At 37.0% G+C, this 10091-nt stretch overlaps 3 protein-coding genes across 4 annotated transcripts; 2 read left to right on the top strand and 1 right to left on the bottom strand.

The window, feature by feature from the left end:
• The first annotated feature begins 150 nt into the window (after positions 1-150).
• Positions 151-2577, top strand: LOC128189477 (uncharacterized). Of its 2 annotated transcripts, XM_052861102.1 has the most exons (6): positions 151-253; positions 469-594; positions 801-976; positions 1064-1179; positions 1339-1555; positions 1818-2577. In XM_052861102.1, the coding sequence occupies exons 2-6, from the start codon at positions 480-482 to the stop codon at positions 2154-2156; spliced, it is 963 nt and encodes a 320-aa protein (XP_052717062.1). In that variant the 5' UTR covers positions 151-253; positions 469-479; the 3' UTR covers positions 2157-2577. The 2 variants fall into 2 exon arrangements, with proteins under 2 accessions (XP_052717062.1, XP_052717061.1); XM_052861101.1 differs by lacking the exon at positions 151-253 and having other exon boundaries at positions 270-594.
• Positions 2567-5663, bottom strand: LOC128189478 (peptidyl-tRNA hydrolase 2, mitochondrial-like). The gene is made up of 5 exons (XM_052861104.1): positions 5424-5663; positions 5188-5280; positions 4407-4528; positions 4189-4301; positions 2567-2689 (listed from the first exon to the last, which is right to left on the bottom strand). Exons 1-5 carry the CDS (start codon positions 5562-5564, stop codon positions 2640-2642), a joined length of 519 nt encoding a protein of 172 aa, XP_052717064.1. The 5' UTR covers positions 5565-5663; the 3' UTR covers positions 2567-2639.
• An 823-nt stretch (positions 5664-6486) lies between these two features.
• Positions 6487-9838, top strand: LOC128188143 (transmembrane emp24 domain-containing protein 5-like). Its single transcript, XM_052859011.1, has 4 exons — positions 6487-7012; positions 7089-7206; positions 9353-9498; positions 9591-9838. Exons 1-4 carry the CDS (start codon positions 6800-6802, stop codon positions 9822-9824), a joined length of 711 nt encoding a protein of 236 aa, XP_052714971.1. The 5' UTR covers positions 6487-6799; the 3' UTR covers positions 9825-9838.
• Positions 9839-10091: the final 253 nt, after the last annotated feature.

Below are 10091 nucleotides of genomic sequence, written 5' to 3' on the forward strand. Positions count from 1 at the left end.
TACTGTCATTTTTTTTCAATAAAATCATTTCATATAGAAATTAGGGGAGAGAAAATGGGACGTGATTTGTTTTCTGGTCGAATATTTTAAGAACAAATTAAAGGATTCAAATGTAGTTACTTTCACTTTCCTTTTTACGTTGGTATTGTTGTTATGGTTGTAGAAAGAATAAGAAAGATTTACTTTTTTCATTCGGTTGTTATTAAAACTGTGATATAAATCTATATTAATTAGTTGGTTTTTGTTTTTAAAGGTTAGTATCGCACATTATGGTAAATGACGAAATATCGAGAAACATCTCCAGACGCACTTTCATAATATTGTGCAATGACACTGGTTAATACCGGTACATAAAAAACATGTATGGCAGATACTGGATATTTCATGGAAAGCAAACCATTTACCACTGAAGTCATTAAGCTTTTCTGTGTTTAGGAATGAGTAATAGAATTCGCTGTTTTTCTAAAGGTGGTCATAAAATGGATAAAGATAACAAGGGCAAGAAGTCGGAGAAAGATGAACGCCTCTCTAAGCGCTTGTGTTATGTGCTGAGATATGGAGCTGTGAAGGAAGGACTCACGTTGTATGAAGGAGGTAATGTAATTATCATTGAAAATTCAATCCACAGGCTTAAGCATGGGAGAAAACACACCAAAGGTCAAAAAATATTTTATATTGAATTATAGTCATTATTGAGCATCTCCTTGCAAACATATCATAAATGTTTTCTAATGAGTAGAATCTGAAGATTAATTTGTTGGGAAGATAAAAAAAAATTTATGTGTTTAATTTGTACCTAGCATTCGTGGACCTTGATCAGCTTCTTGAGCTTCCCCTCATGCGACATCACACAAGACAGGAGGTCATTGAGGAAGCAGACATTTCACTGTCACACAGAGGAGCGAAGAGGTTTGAAACGAAGAAAGAAAATGGAAAATTATTAATCAGAGCATGTTTCTGCAGACACTTTGAAGAGGTAAAAATGAAAATCTAAACATTTTTCACTTCAGTCAAGAATAAAACCAGTCTTACACATTGCTCATGAATTAAATTCAAATTCTAGAACCCCTATCATGAGGGATCTAATGTACCAAAACTATCAGAGGCCTGTATTCAGTTTGTGTGTACAAATCTTCAAGAGTATGATCTGGAGGATTTTCCAGATGAGCATCTTATCAGGTAAGACAAGAGATTCCAGAAAGTATTAGATACCTCTTTTATAAAACGTTTCCCCTAATAAGACCTATACTTAGCCTACATCTAAGTTCAAATACATGTACCTTCACATTTATCTTGCAAGAGGGTATCTCTTTTTATGATGATTTCAAACTCTTGTAGTAAAATGATTCAGAAGATGAAAAGACAGAGCAAGTTAAACAATGCAGCTCTGAGACAGCTCTTGGTTCCAGTTCTGGAACATCTGGATCTGTCAGGAGTCTACATTACTGACAGCACTCTGAAACTGGTGTGGAGAAACTGTTCAAACCTGCGAGTCCTCAGTTTGAAGGATTGTGGGTACATCATGACCGACAGCATAATGGAACAGCTGGTCAAGGTAAAGTGAGAGGATTATTTAAGTTGCCTGTATATAAAAGCAAAATTGTCAACTTAGCTTCCACCATGCAAGTTTTGTTTGGGATTATTGAATTGGACTATTAACTTGGAAAGGTTGATTGGAGAGAGTCAATTTTGTCCAAGTAACACAAAACACAGCTTCTGGCATTACCGTAAATGAATTATTTACACTCTGAATCTAATAAAGAGAATTATTTATGTTTTTAAAAACTATTATCCATTCCTAATTGTTTCTCTTTCAGAAACTGCCTCATCTTGAGTCATTGAATCTGTGTGCGTGTAAACATCTGACGGACAGATCAGCATGGGCCCTGTCTAAACACGCCCATAACCTCAAAGAACTCAATCTCAGTTGGATTACGACAATTTCCGAGACATCAATCATCGACATTATGACGAACTGTTCACAGCTCGTGTTTCTAGATATTTATGATCATCGAACATCACAGGACAGCAGAAGAATCATAGCTGACATTGCAAGAGAGCGGAAAATGAAAATTGTACTTAAAGGTCTAACAGACAATGACATAGCCCCAGAAAACCCATGCTCTCTACTGCCAAATTTTGGAAAGGTCTGGTAAAATGTTTTCAACCATGTTTCTTGGCCTTGCATATCATGGTTTCTTCATCTGAAAATCTGTGCTCTGCTGCAAGAGTTCAAAACTAAATGCTACATTATGGCATCTCAAGGCCTTAAATCACACTCAGGTGCAAATGTATAAGTTTTTGTTGTAGTCATTCTGTGATACATTGCCCCTTGTCTTTCAATTTAATTCATGAACTTAAAATTAGTGTGCAAAAAAATATTTTAAAATTGTAATTAATACATGAATATATATACTGTGTGTGTGTGTGTGTGCATGTGCGTGTGTGATTTCATTTGAAATTGCTGAGATGTTGATTTTATGATTGAGACACATATTTGTTTATCTGTGTATGTTATCCTTTATGGCTAATGAAAAAATTATATCAGTTTAACTTAAAAAAAAAATTTCATTTTTATTTTTTTTACTTTTTATTGTCAACAGTAACAAGAAAAGGGTATTGCCCTCGACGATGATGGATCAGCAAAGTTTTAGGTGACCAGTAACTTCATTAACCAACTTTTCTGGGCCTGAAATTTAAAACAGATACCAGTATTAGAAAAAAGAACAAAAAGCATACCAATCTGATGTTTTGAAGGCATTAATATGTCACAAGAAGAAAAATAATTTAAATTTTGTGGCATTCTGTATAGCTTTAAAAAGCAGGAATATTTTGTACTCTGAAGTACTGGTTCATGTATGGTAGTTAAATCTAAATATTAATAAATACCGGGACTGCAAATCAACTTCTGTTTGCAAAAACTTTATTTCGTTATTTAACAGTGATATACTATTTGGACAAATGCATGTCATTTTTTGCCATGAACTAACGTACATTATAGATTATCTTCCACAAATACAAGAAAGAGAAAAAAAATTGCATGAATACTGTTTATGATGACAAACTTTTTCATAAACCTCAAATTTATTAGCTGCTGCACATAAAATTAAGGTTTGCATGAGTATTTCTAAAGTACATGTAACAGGTCGGGTACACTATCTTATATGGATAGCATTATTTAACACGTGACAGTATTTTAGGCAAACAGATTCTCCAATCCAGTGAATGAGTTGCAATGCATGACGGTCTATAACGTGTTTATGATTCAACAAACGCACCTGGTATTTGTCTGTTTTATACACAATATTTAATTGCCTGACGGAATGTTTGTACATCTTGATTTTTACTTTAGAAGGTAAAAAAGGAAAGATTATGTACCATTAACTTTGTTCCATGCTCACATTAAAAAATACTGTTGTTTTAGTTGATTAATTGTTGCATCAAAAATGATCAGTATCAAAAGACTGACAAACAAACACATACAAGAACAAACATATTTGATAAGAAAAAAACATCACATTTGTGTATTGGTGACTTTATCATTGTGCACTAGAAATAAATACAGGTAACTGTACATTTTTAACATACGTGAATAGCCACGGTAGTAGAAATGCACAAATATACAAATGCAGAAGCGCAAGCTACATGCAGCATAAAGTAGTTTGTCCGTTAAGCATTCTGATGAATGTCCCTGAAGAAAATATCAACGCGCGTTCTACTAATGTTGTCCCAAATATGGGGTATCACGTGAAAAAAACAGTACTCACTGCTTTTAATTCAATAGGACGTACCTCTCTTTTGAACATTGACAATGGGGTATTTAAATAGGTTGATATAAGTCCTCATATGCAATTTTTTTTTAATGTGAGCATAGAAATTGGAGTTCAGACATAATTGTCCATATTACTTTCATAAATTCTGAAAAATCATTCAAAATGAGTTTCCAAAGGACAATTCAAAATGGTATATATTTTCAATACGCTTTGTATATACTGAAACTTGTAGTAGCCTACAATGCCTTGCAACTCATTTACCGGATTGGTTTGTTGATAAAAGTAAACAGATGCCTAATTTAGTATGCAAATTTATGCCGACGTCACAAAATATAGTGGTCTCGACCTGTGTAATAATGTGAAAGATTTCAATACTTTAATTTTTTAAAAACAAATTAATATTAAGAAATTTTACCTGGTCCAACTCCCAAGACAGTTTTGGATCCAGGAGCAATCTGTGTGCGCCCTGCATCTCGTATCAGACTGCCATTCAGTCCCAGGGAGCGGGCTTTTTTGCATAAATCCAATCTAAAACAATGAATCAAAATAAATTTGATACACAACCATGGATTTGTTAGATATTGTACCGGTACATGCATGGCAAAGCATTGATTGAAAGTGTTAATTACTTACAGATCTTGTTCCGAATCTGTCTTGACTACGACCTTTGGTTGACCTGTCATCTTCCATTTGTTGTACATTTCTGGGTTATTCCTGGCCACAAACTCTGCAGCATGCACTGCAGCATGACAGCACTAAAATAAACAAAAGTATAAGCTTTGGCACCCCCACCACCAATTTAATAACCTCAATATATTTCTCAGACTAAATCAGGGAACCAATATTGCTATTGTAATAGGAAAGGAGGAATATATATTGAAAATATATGGCTGGACCGGGAATCGAACCCGGGACCCCTGCAACTCTAGCCAGGAGCTCTACCACTGAGCTATCCAGGCCGATATCCACATTCCATATAGCCCCAACTACTACATTCCTCCCTCCTTAAATGATCTTCGCCCTCAAAGATCACCCCAGGTTCTTCCCCTGGCAGTTAACCTGTCAGTTCCAGGGGCAGGTCATGGCACCAAATGTAATAGGAAAGGAGGAACATTGAAAACATATGGCTGGATCGGGAATCGAACCAGGGACCCCTGCAACTCTAGTCAGGAGCTCTACCACTGAGCTATCCAGGCCAATATCCACGGTCCATATAGCCCCAACTACTACACTTTCCTCAAAGTCTTGGCTTTCTATGTACTGGGGTTTTTTTTGTATTTTTGTACTGTAAATTTTTAAAGAGCTGTCAATCAAAGAGATGTCAATCCATGTGCCGTCACATTCATAATGCTCTTCATAAAATATCATTGTCTGTATTGAAGTGTCGAGTTTGTTGCTCTAAAAATTCAATTACCTGTGCAGCCATCTTCCCTTTTCCCATTTTGAGGTCGGTCCGCATAACCAATACCAGTTTATATTCTCCATTGTCTGATAATAGGGGTCCATTCTAAAAACAAACATATTGATTGCATTTCATCATGGACGTTTTATATACATTAAAACAATGAATACGATTTACGTATTAATTACATATCATAAGTATCATATTATGATGTGATGGTTATTCTTAACAAAATTGTTAAGCTTTACGTCGGTCAAATTCACGTCTGTATTCTTCACACTGCCTGGATAGGGTATCCTCCTCAAAAAGCGTCCTCTGATGAACCAACCCACAACGAATCCGAGGCCTACACCTATCGACACTGCCACGCCCACGTCTTTACGATCCATAGCGGTTTTACATACCCACGAGCTTTCTTTCGTTGAACAGTAAACAAAGCCCGAGTTTCCTCAAATGTTTTGATTTTCTGCACGTGGGTGCTAGATAAGATGTACGCAAAAAGTTCGATTATTTGTTACAACACAGGACGACTCTATTTTCCGTTGTACACGTGCCAACAAAGCACGTAGCATCAGAAGGGGGGGGGGGGGGCAGAAGGGCATTTTCCTTGTAGGAAACATTTTTCTTAAATATTTTCATACCAAAAAAATGAATTATCATGGAGTTGCCCAATCGCAACTTCTCGGGCCTTTCCGAGCCGCCTCAATTCTTTGTGAAGTGAAGCGTGCAACTGTGATGGTCTGTGCCGACAATATTATACATGAATTCTGTATTAATTATCGACGAAAGCGCATATTGTTTAAATTGTAATTTAGTTAAAGCTGAACACCGCTCGTAAATAGGCACCGACACACAGATACCTGGTATATAAACCCTTCGATTTCGTTACACCCGACTGCACACCTGAACCTCGTGGCCGACATGTAGTATTCCTTTCTTGGTCTTTAGATTTTATGCATTTTTTTCTTATCTTATGTTCATTTTCTGTTCGTAAATAATGCATTCACCAATTTATTTGATGTTAGTATTCTCCTGGCTTCAAAAAGTGCGTAAAATTTGATAATTTCATCGCGACCGGGTAACACGGCGAGGCAAAATGTACGTCCACACAGGTGAGACCTCTACAGCGAAGTACTTTGAACTGTTTAGAGGTCTGTCCCTTATATAAGGGTTGTAGGGACAGCAGTGATTAAAGAGAAATATGGCGGATAGTGCCTATTTACGAGCGGTGTTCAGCTTTAATCAATTCTTTTTAGATAAATATATCATTTGTTCAAATTTTAATGCATGGATTGTTTTTATAGAACCTCTACCCACTCCCCGCTTTCGATGGGTCGCGCGGATATCGTAAAAAGTCGTATCAAGACATTTTATGTTTTGTTTCTCATATTAACTCATAATTGGCTCAACTCGATTGCTGAACTGACATTGTGTTTTTGAAATAGATCTATGCAAATGTAACTGCTCTAAACTATACTTTTTATCACACTCTTCATCACATGTACTGAAAACAGTGATAAGTTTTATTAACATGGGAACTCTGTGTGGATGGTCAGATGGTCTTGTACTGAGCATTAACATCGACCCAACTTTTCAGGTGTAGATAATATTACCTGTATAGAAAATGTCGGCCTCTTTGACATTGATTTCTCTGGGTTTTACTTTTTGGACATTGAATATAGGAGATTTTACCGTATCAGGTACGGCTGATGGGGACTTTGATTACGATGCTCTTCCAGGAACACAACACGAATTCAAAGTACAAGTGAACGCCGGGAAAGAAGAATGTTTTGCCCAAAAGGTGGCGCTTGGAGCAGTGTTCCACGTGCAGTATGAAGTATGTATTTGCAGTCATTTTCCCGTGGTGTCTTTTGTCGACTTAAAATGTCCAGAAAATTGTTTCATTCTCGTAGGTGTTGCGTGGTGGGGATCGCGCTATAGATGTGGTTGTTATTGACCCCGATATAAAAGTTACTGAACATGATGCATCTAAAACAGAGGGACACATAACATTCAAAGCAACAAAAGAGGGTAAGTTATACCCTCGTTGAAAAGATACGATTCGGTAATTTTTTTTAGACGAATTGCACGATAAAGGGTAAATGTTACATCTATGCTAAATGTTACGTTACAAATATTTTAGCTGTAAGTGTGAAATAGTTTAGATTGACTGTATATGTAATATCGATAGTGGTCAAGAAACATAAACGACGGAGGGACACACCTATCTGTACGATAGAGAATAAAGGTGCATGTCCGACAGAATGCAAATTACATGCGTTTACCAAAGTATGGGGTTGCTATTCATCCTTTCATATCACAATATATCTACCAGATAACGCTTATTAAAGTGTAGATCAGATGACGCTTATTATAGTTTAGAGCTGTTAATCGTAGTTTACAAATCGTTAAAACGTATCAATTAGATGAACCATGCTTTCCAAACACAAATGATTGTTTTCAAGGTAATTAAATTCAGGTAGGTAGATTGTAGTTTACACTTCTGAATCATAAATTATAGCGCTTACTATGGTTTTTCAGAAGTGAAATATAGATAAACGTCGTTAACTATTTTCTGTCCTTAAACGTTAGTTTAAGCCTGTCTCACACAGAACACACGGCTTATACGGTTGGCCACCCGTGTAAACCGTACATACAACCGAACCAACCGTGGCCTTATCCGACTTACACTCGGGCCATTCGAGTTTATCCGTGAAAGCCGTGTATGATTTTTTAAACTTTTAAAAAACTGGCACGGGTGCCATGTCCGTGTATGATCATATTAGCGATCGTACAAGACCGTGTGAGACCGTACGAGACCGTATATACAACCGCACATGAAGTCAATTCCACGAGTGAGCTCAACCGTGTCAATATCGTATATAAATCGTATGGAATCGTGTGAAACCGTTCCCAAGTCCTACATCCAACACCCGGATTAACACTCGAATGTCACACGATCACCATACGATTCACACGAGTCTACATACGGTTTTATACTACCAATACGGTTTCATACGACCGCCATACGACCAATACGGTTCAAGTACGAATTATACATGGTCAAGTACGACCAGACACGGTCTCTACGTCTGTACAAAGCTCGTGTATGATCATACAGCACTCGAACACAACAGAAAACACAACTACCTGCTGACACCTTGAAACAACAGAGTACTTGCTACATAATGCCTCCAAAGAAGAAGAAGGTCCCCAAAAGAATCCCCACCATGGAAGATTCTCCCAGAGAGAATACAAAAAGGGCCACCAAGGCCCTCCGACCACTTCAACCTGTTGACCCTGTCGACCCTGATGAGCTCCCCTCGCGCCTTCTGGCCAAAATAATCTCAATGTCTATCAGGCTTATCATGATTTCTAATTCCTTATTCTGTCATCTGCCATTTTTATAACTTCTCTGTTGAAAATTCGAAAATTTATGAAGCCAAGCCATCAAATTGAGTCAATTTATATCAAAACATACACAAATGTGTGATAATTCGAGCATAACTCGAACAAAAGTCGGTGGAACCGTATGCAAACCCTGTAAATGTCAAGTTAATCGAGTAAAAGTCGTGTTTAATTGTACTGGGCCGTAACAGACCGTACTAGACCTTACTTGGAACCGTACAACAATCGTATGAAAATCGTTTGCAAATCGTGTTCAAACCGTGACAAACCTTGCTTGACCGAGTATATCCGTGCTTTTTTCGTACATACTCGTGCTACATTCGAGTCTAAATCGTACCAACTCATCCCCAGGCACGGTTGGAGCTCAATAATCGTACCAGTCAACCCGTGTATAACCGAGTATACCGTATTGGAACCGTGTGCCCAACCGTGTTCTGTGTGAGACAGGCTTAACAGCAAATAACTTAATAGTGTATCAACTGTAAAACTATTTTGAACTCATTTTTGTGAATTTGCGGCCATACATTTCTCTAAATTATAAATCTCCATCGGAAGTCTGTTTTCAATATTGTTAATTTTCTTGAATTTTCCGTTACGTCGATCTCAGTTTTACTTCTTTGACAAGAATGTGTATTTTCGCCAAAACTCGTCGAAAAAAGGGAACCTGTAATTTGGGACAGGCAATATAAGATGAAGCGTCAGAATTTAACATATAATCAAATATTTTTAAATCAGTTTTCTCTTGATTATCTTCTACGTTCCGTAACAGGATATTTTCAGGTGTGCCTGGACAACACACCTTACCGATTTTCAGGTAAGCTTGTGTATATCTACATAGTGACGTATATCATGGAGGAATGGGCACAGTACATGGAAGAGATACAAAGCGTTAGTTTGACAGCTCAGAACTTTTCTGTAAGTAAAAATTCTCTGATGAATAAACAGGATGTATTTTTTAAACATATATTTAACCGAAGAACACAAATGATGCGTCTCTGTTCTTCCAGCGATCGCTGACCGAAGTTCAGACCTCAATAGATGCAGTCAAATTCCACCAATCGGAGAGCCGAATGCATGTGATACGGGACTGGTACTTAGCGACTGGAAATAATCAACACATCATGTATTGGTCCATCTTTCAGATCAGTGTTATCATTGTGACGTCATTCTTTCAAGTGTTCTGCCTTCGTCGATTATTTCGAACAACGGCAGTGACACCAACTTCCAAACCCAGGGCATAACTTCAATTTGCTATGAATATCTACTGTGTCTACATACTCTAAGAGTTGACGAACTAAGAACATTAAAAAACGGTACCTGATGAATAAGTTTTTCTACTGATTTAATATGTGTTTGAAATATGAATATGCTGAACAGAAAAATCTGGTCAAGATTTTACATTGCATATTATAGGAGGCTTTAAAACATGTTTTATAACAAATATCCTAGTGCTAAGTAACTTGCTAATTTCAATAGGCAGATCAATGAAGGGTATTTGTACGTATGTT

This window comes from Crassostrea angulata, chromosome 6, assembly GCF_025612915.1.
Source record: "Crassostrea angulata isolate pt1a10 chromosome 6, ASM2561291v2, whole genome shotgun sequence".
NCBI lineage: Eukaryota > Metazoa > Mollusca > Bivalvia > Ostreida > Ostreidae > Magallana > Magallana angulata.